Source organism: Notolepis coatsorum (assembly GCF_963971535.1).
Source record: "Notolepis coatsorum genome assembly, chromosome: 1".
NCBI classification, from domain to species: Eukaryota; Metazoa; Chordata; class Actinopteri; order Aulopiformes; family Paralepididae; genus Notolepis; species Notolepis coatsorum.
The window spans coordinates 19,485,596-19,508,651 of NC_140165.1; the positions used below are offsets into that span (position 1 = coordinate 19,485,596).

At 43.2% G+C, this 23,056-nt stretch overlaps 1 protein-coding gene across 6 annotated transcripts in view; it reads left to right on the forward strand.

The window, feature by feature from the left end:
- Positions 1-16,163: 16,163 nt before the first annotated feature.
- The window catches only part of arl13b (ADP-ribosylation factor-like 13b), a 31,335-nt gene continuing 24,442 nt past the window's right edge, over positions 16,164-23,056 (forward strand). For all 6 annotated transcript variants that reach the window (XM_084318394.1, XM_084318395.1, XM_084318396.1 and 3 more), the window contains exons 1-2: positions 16,164-16,745; positions 21,187-21,257. In XM_084318394.1, coding sequence (XP_084174520.1) covers positions 16,687-16,745; positions 21,187-21,257 — 130 coding nt within the window. In that variant the 5' untranslated portion in view covers positions 16,164-16,686. The remainder of the gene's footprint in view (positions 16,746-21,186; positions 21,258-23,056) is intronic.

Here is a 23,056-nt window from a genome sequence, read left to right on the forward strand (position 1 = left end):
CTGGGTGCAGCCAGCCCGAGCCATGTCAACAACACTGTTTTTTTCACTGGTAGTTTGTGGAAATTAACCAACTTTCCTCTCTCTCACATGGTAAAATTAGTTTGAACAGCCAGGAGCAATACAAACAGAACCACCGCGGTCCCGTTGTTTTGTAGGCAACATTTTATTTGCTGACTGACCCATTCAATATAGGCAGCTAACCAGAGTGTATACACCCAACCCCCGGCATGACGTCAGCCATGACATCAGCAACAAAATGGCGGCGCCCATGTTGAAAACAGGGATATTATATTATATTTTTCAGACAAATAAGATAGATTTCACATTTGATTATAGAACCCTGTCTTACACAAGGTACACAACAAACAAACTAGGATCACATTGCTCACTGCTTCATCTCCACTTTAAGCTTAGGCACTCTTTCGAAGTTGGTTAAGGTTAGAGTTTGTCTTAGAGCAGGGCGATAGAACACCAGCCCTGATTCCAAACTCTAACCTTAACCAACTTCGAAAGAGTCGCCTAAGTGTAGACACCCGAACATGTCTAACAGTAATTCAATGTGTCTAACTCTAATTCATTGTGCTCTACTGTTTTCATGATAACACTGTGTAACTTGCTGACCCGTTTTGATTCTCCAGTGACATCTCCTTAGCAAATGACCTCAATACCTTCTATGCGAGGTTTGATGCTGGTAATAACAACACCAGCCCACAAGCCACGGCAATGGGGGGGGGGGGGGGGGGGGGGGGGGGTCTGCTGCTGATGGAGACTCAGTGTTCAGGGTAACAGAGCATGAGGTGAGGCGGACCTTTAAAAAAGTGAATATCAGGAAGGCAGCAGGTCCGGACGGCATCCCCGGCCGCGTCCTAAAAGTCTGTGCCGACCAACTGGCCCCGGTATTCACTGACATATTTAACCTGTCCTTAGAACAGGCTGTCATCCCCACCTGCCTGAAGAAGTCCACTATTATCCCTGTACCCAAAAAATCCAAGCCTGCTTGCCTCAACGACTACCGCCCTGTAGCTCTCACCTCCATAGCCATGAAGTGCTTTGAGAAGCTAGTAAAGGGCTACATCTGCTCCTCCCTCCCCATCAACATGGACCCCCTGCAATTTGCATACCGCCCCAACAGGTCCACGGAGGACGCCATAGCCCATGTGCTGCACACAGCAGCATCACACCTGGACAAGAGGCAGGGGAACTATGTGAGAATGCTATTCATCAACTACAGCTCGGCATTCAATACCATAGTCCCCTCCATACTCATAGCCAAGCCAGTGGCGGCCGGTGGGTACTTCGCCACTAGGGGCGCTATACCAAACATTTTGCAAAATGCAAACATGTACAGTACAGTACCACGCAACACTCATGGCAAGACGTGAGCGATTCGACTCACGCTCACGGCAATGAATCGGCTCTTATGAACGAGTCGCTCAGCTGTTACTACAACAACACACAACCAGTCAAATAAAGTATAGTCTAGACTCTAATTCACAACTTGAAACACAATATATAAATAGAAAAGTTAGAAACAAAACTCGCCCGTCTACAAACACAGGCAGATCTCTCCCTCTCTCCTTCTCTCTCTCACACACAGCGCGACGTGGAATCGATTCGTTACACAATCAGACCTATTATATACCAAGAATAACTTCAGTATGAGTACAGGGCTGTACACATATTTTGCATATTGTTAAACGAGCCAAGGCTAGCTATTAAACTATCGATATGAATCGAAAATCTGGGACCCTGATGTAAACAAGACAAACGTCTTTCTCTGGTCTGTATCCCCTTAACAATTGTGTGTATTGAGCCGTACTGTATTGTACCCATTCTGCAATCTGTTAATAAAGTTCTCATTCATTCATTCATTCAAACATAGACGATATTGAACAAGCCATAATCCACGTATTTTCAATCCGAGAGAGCTGCAGTAGTTAAATCAATGAGCCATCGATAAATAAACAATCAGCAATGTCTCGCTTCATGAATGGCCAGCAGTAGTACTGCTCCTAAAAAAACTATTTACAAACGTTAACGTTAAGCAGAGAGAGAGAGAGAGAGAGAGAGAGAGAGAGAGAGAGAGAGAGAGAGAGAGAGATTTCTTCAACCTCGAACCTAAATTCCTTAGCAACCCGTGTTACCAAGTAAACAAATCACGGAACGATAGCCTAGTACTACTAACGTTAGCTGCCAGAACGATAGCCAGTTAGCCCGCACCAGCCTAGTACTACTAACGTTAGCTGCCAGAACGATAGCCAGTTAGCCCGCACCAGCCTAGTACTACTAACGTTAGAGAGAGAGAGAGAGAGAGAGAGACTCACTGTTTAGTTGAAACGTCCAGGGCAGGAGAGCTTGATAAACGTGTATAATCCGCCATATAGCTTGTTAGCCAAGTGTTAGCTCAGCTGAGCTCGTCGACGTTAGCACAACACTCAACAAGTACATTCCTTTGTCCATTTCCGCTCGAACAGACTGCAAACTACCTGGCGTTCTATCGCCATGCTCTAAGACAAACTCTAACCTTAACCAACTTTGAAAGAGTGCCTAAGCTTAACAGTCTAAAGAACTTGCAGTCACGGCACGGCACGCTCTAAGACAAACAACAGTCCTAGTACCAGGAACCAAGCTAGAAGCTAGAATTGGAACATTAGAAATTGGATTCGGCCAATCAGAGATCGTCTCTGTGAAATTCTGCCATGGAAAAAAATACTGGCGCCGGCCAATCAGAGAGCGTCTCCGCGAAATGCGGCTATGGAAATTCTCACGGAAGTTCACGCTGCTTTCTAGACCGCTTCAAATCGCGCTCGGATTCCAACATAATAGTCATATTTCAACGCACAACGCCGTATGCACTGATTGGCTGTGACGGAGACAGCGATCAAACTGTGACGCGCACTCAGAGCGCTATCGCGTATAGCCCGGGCCGAGAAATAAAAAAAAAAAAAAAAAAAAAAAAAAACGTGATGTCACTTCCTGCTCTGGAAAACGATGTTTTTTTAATTTAGATAATAACGTTATATTGTGCATTGGAAATACAAACATACTTAAAATGAGTAAATATTATTAATTTTAAACATGTTTATATTATTTATAGGGCTATAAAACACAAAAACGAAAAAGTTTTATTGTCTTCTTCTCTGATTTAACAGCAACTGGCCAGCAGGTGGGTCGGCGCCCTAGCGCCCCTAGTGGTAGAGCCGCCACTGAGCCAAGCTCAGGGACCTGGGCTTGAACTATGACCTCTGCCAGTGGGTCTTGGACTTCCTGACGGGCAGACCCCAGGTGGTGAGAGCAGGCAACTGCACCTCCTCATCCATCACCCTCAACATAGGGGCCCCCCAGGGCTGTGTTCTGAGTCCCCTCCTCTACTCCCTGTACACACACGACTGTGTGGCTCAGCGGAGTAGCAATACAATCACCACAAATTTGCTGACGACACAGTGGTGGTGGGCCTGATCTCTGCCAACGACGAGAGGGCCTACCTGGAAGAGGTCAAGGTCCTGGCGGGATGGTGCCAGGAAAACAGCCTCTCCCTGAACGTCAGCAAAACAAAGGAGATGATTGTGGACTTCAGGAGGTCGGGGGTCAAGGACTACAGCCCCCTCAGCATCGACGGGGCACCGGTTGAGAGAGTCAACAGCTTTAAGTACCTCGGAGCCTACATATCCGAGGACCTGACATGGACCAAGTTTCAAGTTTCAAGTTTCTTTAATAGTTGTCATACAGAAGTACAGAATACTTTTGTACAAAATGCTTCTTACTGTTGCGCTCCAGAGACTGTGCATGACAAGATAAGTATGAAATAAAAACATAGTAAAAATTAGAAGAAAAAAAAAGAGGTCACAGTGTTCAGTTTAGACATATGTACAATGTTCGTAGACGTAGTTACCATACAATATACAATACTGTGCAGTGTACTAGTATACAATACTATATAGTGCAAGGCATAAATGGACAAGGTGCAGTTTAGGTACAATTCACAGTAGGTGTACCACACACATTGACAGTGTTGTGAAGAAGGCACGACAACGCCTCTACTTCCTCAGGCGCCTAAGGAAGTTCCAAGTCAGTCAGAAGATCCTTAAGAACTTCTACTCATGTACAATAGAGAGCATCTTGACTGGCAACATCACCTCCTGGTTTGGGAATAGCACTGCACAAGACCGAAGCAGACTACAAAGAGTGACACGTTCAGCCGAACGCACAATTGGAGGGGGGCTCCCCACCCTCCAGAACATTTACAACAAGCGTTGCAAGGGCAAGGCTAAGAGAATCATTAAAGACTCCAGTCACCCGAACAACTGCCTCTTTGAACTGCTGCGGTCAGGCAAGCGATACCGGAGTCTCAAGGCGAGCACAGAAAGACTCAGAAGAAGCTTCTATCCCCAGGCCATCAGGCTGCTAAACGAACAATGAACACTACACAACAACAACCATCAAACGCACATAGCACACACATCCACACGCACACACTCACTTTAAACAAACACACTGTAGCACCCACTCCACACACTTTATAGCACACACCCACTTTAAACAAACACACTGTAGCACCCACTCCCCACACTTTATATTTATTGATGAAGGATTGCACTACAACTCGTACACCTTACTGTGAATTGTACCTAAACTGTACCTCATCCCATTTCTGCTTTGCACTATATAGTACTGTACATTAGTACACTGCATAGTATTGTATATTATATGGTAACTCAGTTACGTCTATTCTGCATCGAACATTGTACATATGTCTATACTGAACACTGTGACCTCATTTTCTACTTCTAAATTACATGCTATACTATGTTATTTGATACTATCTTGTCTAGCACAGTCTCTGGAGCGTAACAGTAAGAAGCATTTTGTATGAAAGTATTCTGTACTTCTGTATGACAACTATTAAAGAAACTTGAAACTTGAAACTTGAAACTTAATATTGACATTTAGTAGTGGACATGGCGCTGGACTGTAGCCAGGGGGAGCTGGTGCGACGTTGGGCTGGCAAGGGCAGGTGAGGAAGAGAGTGGCATTAAGGAGGAGTCTGACACAGGAGAACGCTCTCTTCGTCGTAGTCCTCAGCAGCAACCAGACGTGCCGACGGAGAGCTATCCACAACAAGGACACGCGGCATAAAGCTCCTGCGCCCGTGCTAACAAGTAACGTCGCTGACCCTAGTTTAGCACCCCAGTATAGGAACTAGGGCACGTTGATCCCAAGAAGAAGACGTTCAACCGCCGGACTGCACCGTTTACCCGCCACCCGCTCTGTCGATTATTTTTTCGATTAGTCGACTAATCGAAAAACAATTATATAAAAAAATATATATATATATAATTTTTTATTTTGTTTTTTTTTGCACTACTTATCTTTGTGAAAGTGGCTTCTCAGCTTTGGTCCAGCTGAAGACAGAGCAGAGGAACAGATTGGACATTGAGCATGACCTCAGAGTTGCTTTGAGACTCTTGTCAGGACCAAACAACATCCCCAGTTATCCCATTAGTTCCCCCAAACTTACTGTCGGTCTGTTATGTTAAGCTAAGAAGTCTTCAGCTGGCTGGACCAGAGCTGAGAAGCCACTTTCACAAAGATAGGTAGTGCAAAAAAAAAATTATAAAATGTTTTATTCTTTTTTTTAATGACTAATCGACGCAACAATTCCTCGTCAACGATTTTTTATAATCGACATCGTCGATTATGTCGACTAATCGTTGCAGCCCTAGACCAGAGCTTAGCTTTCAGTATAGGCCTGTTAGCCCAGTTAGCTCCCGCGCCGCTCCGCCGTCTTCCAGCCCTCGGAGCAGACACCGCAGCCAGACGTCTCCGGACTTCACCCGCCTCCAGCATTCCCCTAGCCGACCGCCAGTCCAGCGAGTCGCCTGCCTAACGTCAGCCCGGCAGCCAGCCCCCTTGCTATCACAGGTGACAACCACGGGACCACTCGACGGCCAACTCGCGTCACAGACATTCGTTACGAGAGCGGGCCAGCACCCGGTTGGTACACTCACACAGGTACTGTTAGCGCTCCTAGCGTTCTGGAACATTACCGGCGAACATTCTCTTTTTCGGTATCTTGCTCTAAGGGCGAAGAAGATACGGTACTCTGAGCTTGCACGTGCACCAGTAATTAAGGGCGCCCCAACTTTCTTATTTTGGTAATGCCAGAATTTATAATGTATTTTGTTTCAAGTGTTTCATGGTTAAGTGTTGTGTGGTTAAGTTGTGCAGACAGCACTATGGTATATTGATAAATTTTCCCATTGAATAGCTCGCGGAGCTCGCCGCTACCCTCTCTCCCTACGGGTGAATGAAAAGAATATTAACCCTTACGGGGACCTGTTTCATTACCGTGGAGTGTAAGATCCAAGTGCCATGCATTGTGCCGTGTATTGAATGCATGCCTACTTTATATAAAAGGAGAGGCGTAGAAACGGGATCCCTGTGTGCGTGTCAATTACTGTGAATGTGTATTACTGCTTAACCCTTTCCTATCCGGCCTATGTATAATTTTTTTTTTTTAACTTACATTTTTATTTGCATTTTTGATTTACAAACATCTCAGACAATACAATTAAACAGACAGAAACAATAAAGAAAAAATTATAACATCAAAAAGAATAGTGATGCACCGATGTGAAAATGGTGGCCGATACCGATAACCGACATTAATATTGCTGTTCTGGCCGGCACCGACATCCACCGATGTTGACATCTCTGCACAGAAAACACTTTTTTATGATAATCAAACAAAGAGCTACTTTCCAAAACGCATACTTTTTTTTACTTTTGTAACTTATTTTCAGAAATTACTGATATTTTGAAACAATTTAAGGCCAAAACATGTAAAAAGAAAAAATAATATTAAATTTTAATAAAAAAAAAGAAAAAATTATATCGGCCCATATCGGCCCTATCTTGATATCGGGCCGATACCGATGTGTAAAAAAAACGGCCATATCGGCCGATATTATGTCAGCGGCCAATATATCGTGCATCACTAAAAAAGAAAACAAAAATAAAAGAAAGGGGGTGACATGGGTTCAACGGTCAATTCTATCTTTACCTTGTTTATTTACATTTCAATTTATTTTATAGTTCCCTTGTTCCCTTTTCATTCTTTTTTTTAAACAATATGTTTATAGGTATTTTCTTTTTTTTTCAGTTTAACAGCATCAGTTCAACAGTTCAACAACCATACCAAAGGAAATGCTGCCAACTGCCCCCCCCCTCCCCGAGTTACAGAAAAATAGATGCATATTAACCCCCCCCCCCCCTGAAAAAAAATATAAAAAAAAAAAAAATCGGCCAGACCCCCCCTCCCTTCCCCCAGACTAGGACCTCGACAAATTCAGTTTTTTCTTTTTTTTTACACATTTTGAGAGTTTTGTAAACCCAGTTACACCCGTCTAACAGGTGCCCATACTTCTACACCAAACAAATAAATGTCTACCATTACATCTTTTCTCTTCAAAGAGCAACTAATAACATTTACAGTATCATTCATTGCAATATATACCCTTCAGAAAGACAAAAGGGAGCTTCACTAATAGCCTATATCATCAACCTACTATGTAATCTGTTCTAAGTATTGCCTAAACCCAGCCCAGCATTTATCAAAGAGACGTGGTTTTTTCTTAAGATTGAACATTATTTTCTCTGATGCCATGTACGAAGAGATTTCACTAAGCCACATAGACATGGGGGGGGATTCAGCACTTTTCCACAGCATGGCAATACACTTGTTCCCTGCAATCATGGCCAATTTAATGATCCGCACCTTGCCTCTCTTATCTGGAGAAATGTCAGACATGTCTCCTAATAATGCTAATTTAGGTGTACATGGGATCTCAAGACCTGTGACCTCTTCGAGAGTCTCCCAAATTGAGCCCCAGTAAGGTCTCAGTTTGTTACATTCCCAGAACATGTGGAGCAGGCTACCTGTTTCCGTTGAGCACCTAGGGCAAAGGTCAGAGATAGCCTCATTCATCCTGTGAAGTCTTTCCGGCGTAAAATAGGTTCTATGGAGAATGTTAAATTGCATAAGTTTATGTCGAGTGTTATATGAAAAAGATAGTGCAGACTCACATAGTGATTCCCATTCATCTTCATCAAAGGTACAGTCCAGGTCCCGCTCCCATTTGTTTTTGGCATTTAGGGGTATAATTTCTGTACTGGTCAGGATTCTATCATATGTTAATGATAGGATGCCTCTAGTGTGAATAACTCCTTTTAGAATATCATCTATGAGGAGGGGTTTTGGAAGAGTGGAGTTTCCTCCCTGACCTGTACCTATGAAGTGTCTGACCTGTAGGTATTTAAAGAAATTAGTAGTTGGAAGGTGGAAGGCGGCACGTAACTGTTCAAAGGACATAAGTATGTTATTATCAAATAGGTCCCCAAAAGTTTTAATTCCCTGAGTGTACCACTTCTTGGTGATGCCATCTCTAAGTGATTCTGGCAAAGCTGGATTGTTGTGGAAGGGAGTCTTCCTGTGAAATGCAATAAAGCTACCAAGATGTGTCTGAATCTCAAACCATGTTCTTGCTGTGTGTTTAATAAATGGGTTATCTGAACAATTCTTCAGGGTGTGGTACTTCCTGATAAAAGGAATTCCGGCCAGCGGTACGTCCATCGTATGGCATTGTTCTATTTGTCTCCAGGCAGGGGAATTAGTCGACTCATTCTGCCAAATCCACAGAGCCCTTGTCTGTGCAGCCCAGTAATAGCGTTGGAAGTCCGGGAGTTTCAGTCCACCACACTGGGGGGAATTATATAGGGTTTTAATTTTAATTCTAGGGACCTTCCTTCTTCATATGAATGCAGATATTATCCTTTGTAATTTCTTGAAGAAGTTCTTATGTATAGATATAGGGAGGGTTTGAAAAAGATAGAGAAATTTAGGTAGGATGTTCATCTTAATGCAGTTCACACGTCCGATTAGCGAGAGAGGCAGCTGCATCCATCTATCTAGGTCCTTCTCCACCTTTTTAAGTAGTGGGTCATGATTTAGTAAGAAAATTGTATCTATTTGGTTCGGGATTTTTAGACCCAAATATGTTACAAATTGTGAGTTCCACTGGAAGGGGAAATTGGACCTTGGCATTTTTTCGGCTAGTGAGTTAAGTGGCATGGCCACGCTTTTTTGTGCATTAATCTTGTAGCCTGAGATTACATTATACTTTGACAGTGTTTCCATAAGGGCAGGCATGGATGAGTCGAGATTGGTTAGAAACAGGACTATGTCGTCCGCGTATAAAGAGATGACATGGCTCTCAGGACCCACCTTGATCCCACTAATAGCTTTATGTGACCTTATTGCTATAGCCAGGGGTTCGATTACCAGCGCAAAAAGTGTCGGGGAAAGAGGGCAACCCTGCCTAGTACCGCGCCTTAGAGGGAAAGAAGGTGAAATCTCTGAGTTGGTCTGTATCCTGGCTGTAGGGTTAAGGTACAGCATATGGATCATTCTTAGCATATTTGGGCCAAAGTTCATTTTTTGTAGAACAGCGAAGAGAAAGTGCCACTCTACTCGGTCAAATGCCTTCTCCGCGTCCAACGAGATCGCTATGACTGGGTCTTCTATGGATTTGGCACAATGCGTCAAGTTAAGAAATCTTCTCACGTTGTCTATTAATGAGCGATTTTGTATGAAACCGGTCTGGTCCGTATTAATAAGTGAGGAGGTTACTCTCTCAAGTCGAGTGGCTATGATTTTAGTAAATATTTTATATTCGTTGGAAAGGATCGAAATTGGTCTGTACGACCCGCATAAGGTAGGGTCCTTCCCTGGTTTTGGCAGGACTATAATAAGAGCTTGCTCAAGGGTATCAGGTAGTTGGTCATTCTCAATAGAGTAGTTGAACATTTCTAGGAGAGGGTCTATCAATTTGCTAATAAATGCCTTGTAGAAGTCTATGGAGAAGCCGTCCGGCCCTGGAGCTTTCCCTGGCGTCAGTTTTGATAAGGCATCTAGTATTTCTTGCTTAGTTATCGCCTCGTCAAGGACCCCCCTTGTGCCTTTTGTTATCGTAGGTATGTCTAGGTTGTCCAAGAACTCACACATCTCCTGTCTCTTCTCCCCCTGCGAGGAGTAGAGAGACTTGTAGAAGTCTGAGAAGGCCCGATTTATGAGCAGTGGGTTCCGGGTCAACTCCCCTTTGTCGCTTACCCTAATGGCCGGTATACACCTAGCGGCATCCTCCCTTCTAATTTGCCACGCTAGTAGTTTCCCTGCCTTGTCACCCTGCTCATAGTAGCGATGTTTCAACCTTGACATAGCGTTTTCTACCTCTCGCGAGGTGATAGTGTTATATTCTGCCTTTTTTGCCGTTATCTGAACCAATAAGGTCTGTGATTGTAATAGGGAGTGTTGATTTTCAAGCGCTTTTATATCAGACTCTAGTGAGCGTAATTTGGTTTGATATTGTTTCTTTTTCCAGGAAGAGTAACTAATAATGTAGCCTCTTATGTAAGCTTTAAGGGTCTCCCAGACTATAGCTGGTGAGGCCGAGCCCCTATTACTCAATAAATACCAGTCCAACTGTTTGTTAATTAATTTGACAAAATCCTCATCGTTATTTAGAAAATTAGGAAACCTCCAGCGTTTGGAGTTTGTGTGAGAGTCGCTTAAGGCTATTTTAGTCAAAAGGGGGGCGTGGTCTGAGTGTGTCATGGCTAAGTATTCGCAGGACGAAACAAGATGGAGTTTTGCTGTATGTATAAAGAACGTATCAATCCTAGAGTAGCTGTTGTGCATGTGTGAGTAGAAGCTGTATTCCCTTTGAGATGCATGCCCCTCCCGCCATGTATCCAACAAATTAAGATCCATAAGTTCTTTTTTAAGAGCCTTGGCCGCTGAGGTCAAAGGTTTAGGGGTAGGGGAGGATCTGTCCATAGCAGGGTCTAATACCAGGTTAAAGTCACCACCAATTATAAGTTCTGAAGGGGCGCATGTCACTTTAAGAAAAAGGTTCACATAGAAGTTAGGGTCATCGTGGTTCGGACCATATACATTCAGCATAGTGACCAGTTGGTCTCCCATATATCCCCTGACTAAAATATATCTTCCCCCTTTATCCTTTTCAACTAGGTTCGGTTGGAAGGGGATCCCTCTTCTTACCAGAATAGCCACCCCCCTTGCTGACGATGTGAATGAGGAGAAAAATATTTGCCCTTGCCATTGTTTCCCCAGTTTACTGTGCTCTGCGTCATCCAAGTGAGACTCTTGCAGGAAGGCCACGTCTATTTGATGTCTTCTGATGAAGCTAAGCACTTTACGGCGTTTAACTTGCCGGTTAAGACCATTAATATTCCAACTCAGAAACGAGTATGTCATTCACCCATGTGGTTGGTATAGCTGGTTAGTAGGACACTGGGATACCTGAAAACATGGTATACAATACCTAGATGTGTAAACATTATAAACCAATTCACAAAAACAGTCCTGTCTGAACCCCTCCCTTTTCCCCTTAATGCCCCCCCCCCCCCCCCCCCCTTCCCATAAAAAAAATAATTCCCCCTGGCCTATAAATCCTCCCGTAATCTTGCGTAGTACCATACCCTCTCCTACCAAGCGGAGCCGGGCTCCCTACCAGGTTTAGGTTAAGTAATTAAAGGTGTGGGTACGAACATCTCCTTTAAGCATTTCAAAACATGTATATATATATATATATACACACCCTTCTTTTTTTTTAATATCTTTTTTTTTTTTCAGGGGTAATATCAACGCTTAAAATGCATAAATGTAATGTGCACACATGTATGAATAAACATGTACACCTACATATACCCATTAGCACATAACCGTCTTGAAATTAAACTTAGTAATATGAACTCACAACAAAAGGTCCCGTGAGGCTTAACAACATCTCAAGTCCAGTGTCGCCAATAACGACATGTATTACCCGGCGGTTAACATTTCAAAAAGTAATTAGAGTATGAGGCTTATTGCCTGGTATGTGTCTTTATTTACCGCTCCTTTATGGTCGAGTGACGACCGCTGGATCACTTCAGCATAGCCGGGTGGTGCTTACTCAGATACGTCTCTGCCGACCCCGGAGAAGTAAAAGTACGTCTGCCCTCCGGTAGCTCCACGCTCAAGTTAGTGGGATGGAGCAGCTTGAAGGATACGTTGTTCTCGTGTAGCTTCTTCTTCAACGGCATGAAGGCTTTTCTCTTCTTGTAGAGGGCCGTGGACATATCCTTGAAGATCTTGATAGTAGAATTACCGTATGCCAGTGATTTCTTTTTCCACGCCGCGTCCAGGATTCTCGTCACATCGGTGAAACGGAGTAGTTGGATCACTATGGCTCGGGGGAGGCTGCCTTCTTCGGGACGGCGTTGGAGCGTACGGTGAGCCCGCTCTATCTCAATGGTTTGCCCGGTGTCCAGCTCCAGTATTTTGGGGAGCCATTCCTGTAGGAAATCGATAGAGCTTTTCCCCTCCACACCTTCTGGGAATCCCACCAGTCGCAGATTCTTTCTTCTCCCTCTGTTTTCCAATTCGTCCAGCTTTTCCCTCAGACCGCAGATCTCCTCCTCTGTGTCTTTCCTATGATCGCTGAGGTCTTGTTGTAGGTAGTCGAGGCTATCACCGAAGCTAGCTTGCACTCCCTCCATTTCCTTAACACGTTGCCCCAGTGCCTGGTTGTCACTGATAAGTCTTTCCACCGAGATGCTTAGAGAGTTCATCTTAAGTTCCATCATGGCTTGAATTCTGTCGAATACTTTCTCCAGTTCCCCAGTAAACCATATCGGCGGTGTTTCATCGTTAGCTTCGACGTTAGCTGCATTAGCTTCCCTGTTAGCCGGTGCGTTAGCTCCTTGCGGTCTCACGCTAGCACTATTGCTAACGCCGGGCGATGTCACCGTCTTCCTGCTCGGTTCGGTCCTTTTGGGTGGCATTTCTTTGTTGGTTATGTGCTTAATAAGCGTGGGTTGACATAAACTGAAGTTTAGGCGGAGTATGTTCGATACATCAGGTTTTTCAGGATTTTTGTGTAGGAGCCCGTTCCACTATGTCCTTCCTCTACGCCGCCATCTTCCCCTCCTATGTATAATTGGGGCAGGTGTTCTGGACAGGTCTCCGCTTGTCAACAAGGAAAGGTACTGCTTTGGGGAGAAATTATATCATCTATCACTACTGCCACCAGGTGTGAGAGGGTGTGGGACGTATTAGGGGAAGTGTGGGTGTTTGGGGAATTACTGCAGAATGAATGAATGAATGAATGAATGAATGAATGAATGAATGAATGAATGAAAACTTTATTTAACAGATTGCAGAATGGGTACAATACAGTACGGCTCAATACATACAATTGTTAAGGGGATGCAGACCTGAGAAAGACGTTTGTCTTGTTTCCATCAGGGTCCCCCATTTTCAATTCATATAGACATTTATGACATACACAACATACATGACATTTATGGCATAGGGACATATAGGTATTTAGTACTGATACATTTGTGACATAGGCGGTATTCAAATATACAGTACTGTTACCCCTAGATCCTGACAGAGTATATACATATGATGGGGAGGGGACTGTACATTAGGAGGGGGTGGGTGGGTGGGAGGCAAATATACATACGGCGGGGAGGGAATATATACATGCGGTGGGGAGGAGACTGTCTATTAGGAGGTGGTGGGGGTTTTGGGCATTTACGGTGGCCAGTTTCGAATTGCAGCCTCCCGTAGGTGCTCTTTAAGGGCGGTTTTGAATGTGGGCAGGGATTCACATTCCTTTACAGCTTTGGGTAGGGCGTTCCACATTGTTGTGGCATAATTGCGAAACGTGTTTAGTCCCTTGTTTGAGCCGAATCTGGGTTTAACATGATTTGTTGAGCTTCCTCTGGTGTAGTGGTTGTGGTATTCACTGACCTTTGGGAAGTATTTTGACATGTACATGGGCACCCCGGTCGTATAGTGTATCTTGTAGACCAGGCCCATTGCAAGTTGCTGTACTCTGTCGTCTACTCTAAGCCATCCTAGGTTGGCAAAGTGGGCAGGGGTGAGGTGGGTTCTGGGGTTCAGGTCAAGTAGTAGTCTGACCAGTTTGTTTTGTGATGTTTGTAATTTTGTTTTAAGCGCCTTTGAGGTGCTTTGGTACCATGAGGTGCACGCATAGTCATAGTACCCTTGAATGAGTGCTCCTGCCAGAGTCTTCAGGGTATTCTTGTTTACCAGAGAGGAGATCCGGTACAAGAATCTAGTTCGTTGGTTGACTTTTTTTATTACATTGGATGCCATTTTGTCACAGGAAAGATTTGCCTCTAGGATGGAACCCAGGTAGGTAATTTCGTCTTTCCTTGTGACAATATTGTCACCCACTGTAACTGAGAATCCGTCGGTCTTGCTGAGTTTGTTATTTGAACCGAAGAGAATGGACTCTGTTTTGCCCATGTGTAATGATAGTTTGTTATCAGCGAGCCATATGCAGATTTTGCCTAGTTCCGTGCTGAGGGTTTTTTCAACCTGCAATTTGTTCTTGTCAGAGACCAGCAGGGCTGAGTCGTCCGCAAACAGGAACAAGTTGCAGTCACAGGCTGACGACATGTCATTTGCATAAATTAGGAAGAGTAGCGGTCCTAGTATGCTTCCTTGTGGAACACCACAGCTCACTGTGAGGGGGGGGGATAGAGTACCGTTTACCTCTACCATCTGTTCTCTCCCCTCCAGGTAGGATTGCATCCAGCTCACTGATAGGCTATCAAAACCAATTGCTTTTAGCTTGTCCATTAGAATGGAGTGATTGACAGTGTCGAAGGCCTTTTGTAGGTCCAGCATGACCATGCCGCAGTATTTGCCAGCGTCCACCTCTTGTTTGATGTGGTCGTTCAAATAGAGGAGGCATGTGTCAGTGGAGTGGGACGTTCTGAAGCCAGATTGGAATTCGTAGATTAGGTTTTTTTCCGCCAGGTACTTTTCGACCTGTTCGTAGACTATTTTCTCCATGACTTTCGAGATGGAGGTAAGAATAGAAACAGGGCGGTAGTTGCCTGGGTCTAATTTGCTGCCCTTTTTGTGTAGAGGGGTCACTCTCGCAATTTTGAAGTCCTTGGGGACGTGCCCCTGTCTTATAGAGAGGTTTATTATGTGTGTGATGACTGGGGTGATGGCGGCTGCTGCGTCTCTGAGGAATTTGGAGGGGATGTTGTCATGGCCAGTGGCCTTGTTAGGTTGGAGGGCGCTCAATTTTTTGAGTACCTCATCGGTTGTTACCATTTCAAGTTTGAAGTCGTCTTTGTGGACCCCTAGGTTTTTGTAGTATGCTACTATGTGTTCTACCCCATAATGCCCTGAGTGGGAGGGTAGTTTGTTTACCAGTGTTGTGGCTATGTTTGTGAAGAAGATGTTTAAGTAATTGGCTACATCCAGCTTGTCTGTGATGAGCGTGTTGTCCGTCTTTATGTTTATGTTTGAGAATCTGGTTTTAAGTTTTTTACTGCAGCCTAGTTGATTATTGAGTAATTTCCAAAGTTCGCGGGGTTTGTTTTTGTTTTCCTCAGTTTTGTCGTTGATGAAATTTTTTTTTGCGGTTCTGATCATGGTGTTTACGTCATTTCTTAGTCTGTTTCTTAGTCGCCCTGGAGGGCAAGAAGGACCAGTGTAGAACCCCTAGGTTAGTAAATCCTAGGCCCCATCCGCTCCCGCTGCTAAATCCCAATTCTAGTACCCCTACACTACAGTCGGAGACTCAGCCGGACCCAGATCTGCTGTGCTCCCACTACCTGGTGACAGTTCATATCCACTCTCATAAAGTTGGGATAATCCACCCTTCTACATAAGCTTAACCAGTGATAAACTAGGCGTTAGGTAGTTTGCAGGCTGTTCGAGGCTAACCTCGTTCCCAGCTTTATCTCGTGAGGCGGAAATAGGCGCAGAAACAGGTGTCACGCGATAGGCGCACATGTCACATGACCAGAAACGTCAGTGGCCAATCAGATCGCGCAAACCGAACGCGGAAGTGCAACACCGTTAGGGAAAATATTCACGCGCCCCGCCCACGCACAGTCAAACCGAGTACAAGCCCCGAAGCCCCGCCCAGACGTTGGGCTTGCGGCTCTGCAGATATACCCTACTCTACAGACTTGTTGATTAGGTGGCGTCACGCTGGCACGTCTGCATCCTAGCAGCCGAAGACGACAGCATAAACAAAGTAAAGTCGGCAACGTTAGCTACCTGAGTTAGCGTAGCTACCGTTACACTTTACTGTAATCCAGTTTCACCCATGAGAAAGGGTATTTTCTTCCGTTGGCAAGTATGATGTTATAACAAGCCGCATGTCAAATGACATGGATTTATCTCCACGAGCGCCGTTGGGTTATTATAGCTAACGTTATGTTAGGTTGGCTAACGGTTTAGCTTACTGGCTAACGCTCGACAGCTACCTAGCTAAATGACCAGAACGCTAGCTAACGTTGGCCTTAACGTTACTGTAGTGTGCAGTCGTTTTTAGTACTTCGGAGTCAAATTAAGTTAATTAAGTAAATTAAAATACTAATGTCACCATATAACATTACCATTAGCTGTGTAACGTTATGGTAGGCGAGTTACCTACAGAGTCAATGAGCAGCCAGGTAGCTAACGTTGGTTATTATCAGCCAGTACAGTAGACTGGATTACTATACAGTTCCTACCTCGATGACTAACTACTAGGCGACTTTTATCATCTGGACCTGTCTCAAATGTTTAGTCTGATGGCGAACTGTTGCAACTGGTTAAAACGGTGGCGTGAACCTGCAAGGTATGTATTATTCCCACACCATCAGCTAACTTCTTTATTAGATTGATTGAAAACTTGTAACATTGCAGAATGGGTACAGTACAGTACGACTCAATACAAACAACTGCTAAGAGGATGCAGACCAGAGAAATACTTTCGTCTTGTTTACACTTGTTTGCTTGTTTCAATATTAATTGAAAATGGGGGACCCTGCCTGATGTAAACAAGACAAACGTCTTTATCTGGTCTGCATCCCCTTAACAATTGTGTGTATTGAGTCGTACTGTATTGTACCCATTATGCAATCTGTTAAATACAGTTTTCATTTATACATCAGGGTCCCCCATTTTCAATTCATCAAGACATTTATGACATACAAGACATACAAATATACAGTACTGTGTAAGAAAAAGATATCATAAAAAATATATACATCAGAAGGGGAAGATTTGGACATTTACCAGGGCCAGTTTCTAATTGCAGCCACCCTTAGGTGCTCTTTGAGAGCGGTTTTGAAGGAGGGTAGGGATTCACATTATTTTACGGCTGTGGGTAGTGCGTTCCACATTATTTGGGCTTAATTGTGAAACATGTTTTAGTCCCTTGTTTGAGCCGAGTTGTACATGATTTGTGGAACTCCCTCTGGTGTTGTGGTTGTCGAATTCACTGACCTTTGGGAATCATTTCGACAAGTACATGGGTATCTCTTAGTGGTGTAGTGTATCTTGTAGACCAGGCCCATTGCAAGTTGCTGTACTCTGTCGTCTACTTTTTAAGCCATCCTAGATAGTCAAAGTGGGCAGGCGTGAGGTGGTTTTTAGGAGTAAGGTCAAGCAGTAGTTTGACCAGTTTGTTTTGTGATGTTTGTAGTCTTGTTTTTAGCGCCTTTGAGTTTGAGGTGCTTTGGTACCATGAGGTGCAAGCATAGTCGTAGTACCCTTGAATTAGTGCTCCTGTTGGAGAGAGGAGATCCGGTACAAGAATCTTGTTCGTTGGTTGACTTTTTTTTATTACATTGGTTGCCATTTTGTCACAGGAAAGATTTTCCTCTAGGATGGAACCCAGGTAGGTAATTTACTAATTTCATCTTTCCTTGTGACAATAATTGTCACCCACTGTAACTGAGAAGCCGTTGGCCTTGCTGAGTTTGCTATTTGATCCAAAGAGAATGGATTCTGTTTTACCCAGGTGTAATGATAGTTTGTTATCCGCGAGCCAGGTGCAGATTCTGCCGAGTTCAGAGCTGAGGGTGTTTTCAACCTGTAACTTGTCTCTGTCGGAGACCAGCAGGGCTGAGTCGTCCGCGAACAGGATCAAGTTGCAGTCACAACAAGCTGATGACATGTAATTTGCATATAGTAGTTTACGTCGTACATTCCTCGAGTGTTCCTAGACTGTGTTATTGCTGTTGTCATGAATCGCCTGTGTTCATGTCTACGCTATGTTGGCTAAGTCTATCATACACACGCTGCCAGCCATATGCACAGACACATGTCCCTTTATGTGTAGAATAGTTTGCTCATAACTTGGGGGGGGGGGCAGTGTTTTCTACTTTTCCATCACGTGGGGTCTAAATGAATAATAGTGGACAACAATATTTACCATTGGTCCAGTATTGAGGGAGATCGCTTAAGCCGGTAGCTCCAAAACGGGTTGCAATGCAATAACACAGGCTTAGATTATGTGTCGAGGTTTAAAAATACCGGGGCAGAATTCCTCTTTAATGTGCACAGTGTAAGCAGCATCAGGCTTTCATAGGCTGCCAGCCACAGGTGTGTGTGTAGCTGTGGAGAACACACAGCTCTGGTGTAGTCGTTGTTTTGATTGAATGGTAGTGTCTGCCAGAGGTCAGCAGTAATCTTCACTCGTCTGCTTGGCCCTGGAAGAGTGCGGTCGGCCACTGGAAGTTCACCGGCAGTGATCGCCTCAACACGGGAGACAAGTCTAGTCGCCACATCTTGCCCATGGAGGGAGCAGACTCGGAGCTCTACCAGATCGTCAAGATGCTCTCAATTAGTGGTGGGAAAATAGTGCAATCTTTCCGTATCGATTTTCCACTGTAGCCTTCCCTCCTTGTTTGTACTCGGTCTAGGCTGTTTCCCCCTATTGTTGAAAGGAAGGACACCTGGACTATCTATTGCGCTGCCAGCAGAGGTCAAGCACAACGTGTCTGGTGTAATAGGTTTTCACTGGACAGTAGCCAAACATATGGGCTATTTACTTTCTAAAGCAAAACTGTGAATTCATTTTCTTAATTGGTGTTGCAGTTTGGCCTCAAGGAAATCATACAACCCAGTAGTACTACTGCCAGCTGCTAGCGTCTCAGTTGGGACCAAAAAGGCAGACCAGACATTGTTCATCTGGACAGAAATGAGTGGTCGACCAATATGGGTTTTTCAGAGGCAAATGAGAGCAGGGCGGCCAATATAATGCCAGTTTTATTTGCATCAGATTTAACGATTTCATAATAACAAATGAGATACAAAAAGCATCTTCTTTTCTTTTGTAGATCTGCACTCTACTTATTATTTTAAATCGACAAATCTAACAAAAACAATTGAGATAAGGGAGAACGCTAACATCAGTGTTAATCAGCCACATGGGTTTTGTTATCAGCTGATGTCGATTTATTTAAAAATGATATTGGCCTGGTTTTTATCGGTCTATCATTTGTACAAATTGCATTTACATTTAACATTTAGTCATTCACATTCAATGTCAAAGTGAACAGCATCATTAAAGGGTCTATAAACAAGGTACAAAACATTAGTATTGCTATTATTACTAATGGGGTAGCCTGCTGATGGGTGTTTTTTATTTTCTCCAGTCTGCTCCTTGTCGTGTTAATTAGGTGCCTTAAGAGATTGAGAGAGAGAGCTTGTATGATGAATTGACCGGCCCGTCCGTTCATTAGACCTGGAGTGGGAGCTAGCAGGCCAGGTTAGCAGCCAGGGAAGGCTATTAGGACGGCACCCACGTGATGACTTGGATCGGATCCTTTGGACTAAATTGGAAATCCCCACCTAATCCCAAGGCCTGGTCTTTTCCAGTTAGCGTGTTTTGGTGTTAGTGTGTGTGTGTTCCCTCCCTGGTGGGTTTGTTGTGGGAGCTTCATGGTTTAGGTGACTGGAGCAGTGATTGTCTCATCATCTTGGTAAGGGGGGCAGAGAGAGAGAGAGAGGGGGGGTGGGGGAGACAAAGGACTGTCCAAATCACTTGGTGGAAGCTTCTCTCATGAAGACGGGTTGGCTCCAGAGGGGGATACGACGCTTGATGTCCCTGCTGCGACGCAAGAGTCGTAGTTAAGTATCTAGTCTGGAGAATACGGAAGGTGTTTGTGTGCATGTTGATGTCTGCTTCAGCAGTGGTTTTCAATGGCTTAAATTGATTGTTTATCTTTGATAATGTCCTTTGCTTCTTGTAGACTACAGTCTGTTTGTGAAAGTTAAGGCTACATTCAGACTGCAGGCAAAAGTGACCCAATTCAGATGTATTTTGCTCATATGTGACTCTTTTCGGGCCAGATGGTGAACAGCACAAATCACATTGAATCTCTGTTGTGCCTTTCAGACGGAAGCTTGTCAAACTCACTATGAAGGGGATGCAAAGGATCAGACAATAATTTGCTGAGCCTTGTCCCTATTCTAGAGTACAACTTAGAATTGTCTTTGTGGTTTCCCTATGACTTAAAACTGGCCATGTTTACTGGTCATACTACTCCAGATACCCACGTTTCTAATGATTGCATTTCCCTAGATGAAAGATTATTTGTTTGCCTTTAACTTGATACATAATAGAGATATAGTACACTACACTTGTACTCTCACTAACTATTCATATCACATGTGTAAATGTGTTTTGAATATATATATTTCTTTACATTTAAAACTGTGTCAATATTACACTTACTGTACACTTAATGTAGATCTCTGTATTTTACTGTATATTTTATATTAGATTGTACATACATAACAGAGGAAATGTGAATGTGAAATAAATGTGAATCCCGGACCGTAGTTTATTATTATTATGTTATTCTTAGGCTTATTCTATTCCTTATTCTTAGGCAATTTTTTGTTATTCTTATTCGCGATTTGTTTTGTCTACCTAAAATGTTTACTGTGAGCGATTTGTAGTGCCAAATTTTCCTCGGGATGATTAAAGTATTTCTATTCTATCTATTCTATTCTATATTCAAGAGCAGCCTTTTTATTTGTATTTTCTTTTTTTATTGTGTTCTATTACTCCATTTTATTTTCTGTTAAATTTTCAATACAAAACGTATATATAAATGTACATCTGGTTTTACGTTCACAATCATACCACTGTCCTGAACCCTGTTAACACTACTACTAGACACCACTGGCAATAGAGGAGGTTAGTTGTGCTGTGCATAAAATCTCTCCATCTTTCTGTGTGTCTTTGTACTTAGTCATTGTTTTTGTCGCGTCCCACCTTACAGGAAGGTGACTCTGGTCATGTTGGGACTGGACAACGCAGGGAAGACCGCTACAGTCCGAGGGATTCAAGGAGGTGAGGCGGACCCTGCTATACGCCATGTTAAGAAGACCCTGTGTCGTGTTTATTACTGTGTCTAGGAAACAACATGTTAAAACTGAACAGGTTAGAGGTCATAGAAGACGACAACATGTTAAAACTGAGAACAGGTTAGAGGTCATCGAAGACAACAACATGTTAAAACTGAGAACAGGTTAGAGGTCATCGAAGACGACAACATGTTAAAACTGAACAGGTTAGAGGTCATACAAGACGACAACATGTTAAAACTGAACAGGTTAGAGGTCATACAAGACGACAACATGTTAAAACTGAACAGGTTAGAGGTCATACAAGACGACAACATGTTAAAACTGAACAGGTTAGAGGTCATAGAAGACAACACCATGTTAAAACTGAGAACAGGTTAGAGGTCATAGAAGACGACAACATGTTAAAACTGAACAGGTTAGAGGTCATCGAAGACGACAACATGTTAAAACTGAACAGGTTAGAGGTCATAGAAGACGACACCATGTTAAAACTGAACAGGTTAGAGTCCATACAAGACGACAACATGTTAAAACTGAACAGGTTAGAGGTCATAGAAGACGACAAAATGTTGTCTTCCCTTTATTCAGTCACATTCTGGCTTTCTGATTGATTAATCAATTAAAAACCTTAGTTTGGACTCTTGTCTATCATTCTGCCCTCAGATTTAATACTGGTGACAGATATGATACCCACCACTGTGTTCAACCAGAGAAGGCCATCCAACTTTTTCATAAAGGTGTAACTATCATTATCATTAAGTCCTTAATGGTAAACTTCCCTCTTACATCACAACACTGTTGTAATGGAATCTTGGAACCTATTCACTATACACGTTCAAATGACTGGCTGGTTCTTAGGGTTCCTAAGATCTCTGACCAGTGACCAGCCACTGTGTCTACTTGTAACTGTCTTAGCTGATTCCTTATAGTTTATTCTTATATATTGTGCCTACATGTATGAAATTGCTGATAAACTAAGTCTTGTTTTGTAAGCTCGTCAACGCTGTAAATGAGGGTAACCCCTCAGTGTCTTACGAGTTGAAATAAAGGTTTGAAATGAAAATGTTCATGTGTCCATAGCAACAACGGGATACAAGGCTAAATATCAAATGGAGCAAAAAAAGAAAAAACAGATGAGGTGAACGAGAGTCCAGTTCAAGATTGTTAGTTAATAATAATAATAATAATAATAAACTTTATTTGTATAGCACCTTTCATACAGAAACTGCAGCTCGACTAAAGACTCACTTCTTCAACCATTATCTGAAATGATAAAAAAAAATTAAAATCTAACCCTGACTAACCTTACTGTCATGCACTTGTCCTAATAAACTAACCTACACTGTAACACGCAACACTTTGATGGACATTGTTACTCAGCTGATAGAGTTGTACCCTTCTTGCTGTCTTGTCGTACAGAACTTGTAAGTCGCTTTGGATAAAAGCGTCAGCTAAATGACTAAATGTAAATGTAAAGTGCTTCACAACAGAAAAAAGACAGGCATAAAATGAGCACATAAAATCACAGTTTTTCACATTAGGATCTAACATCCCAACAGGCCACCTTGTTTATGGTTTGATTCAGTTTTAAATAGACAATAATAAAAATAGTAAGATAAAATAGACGGAGTAAAATAGTGCAATTGTGCAGTGCAATAAAATTGTACAATAGATTACAAAATATATATATTTTACAGTGCAATAAAATAGTTCTGGATTACTGTTCCAACAGTTCAAAGTCATCTTTACCTTCTCTGTTTGGTATCCACAGTTTAAAACCTG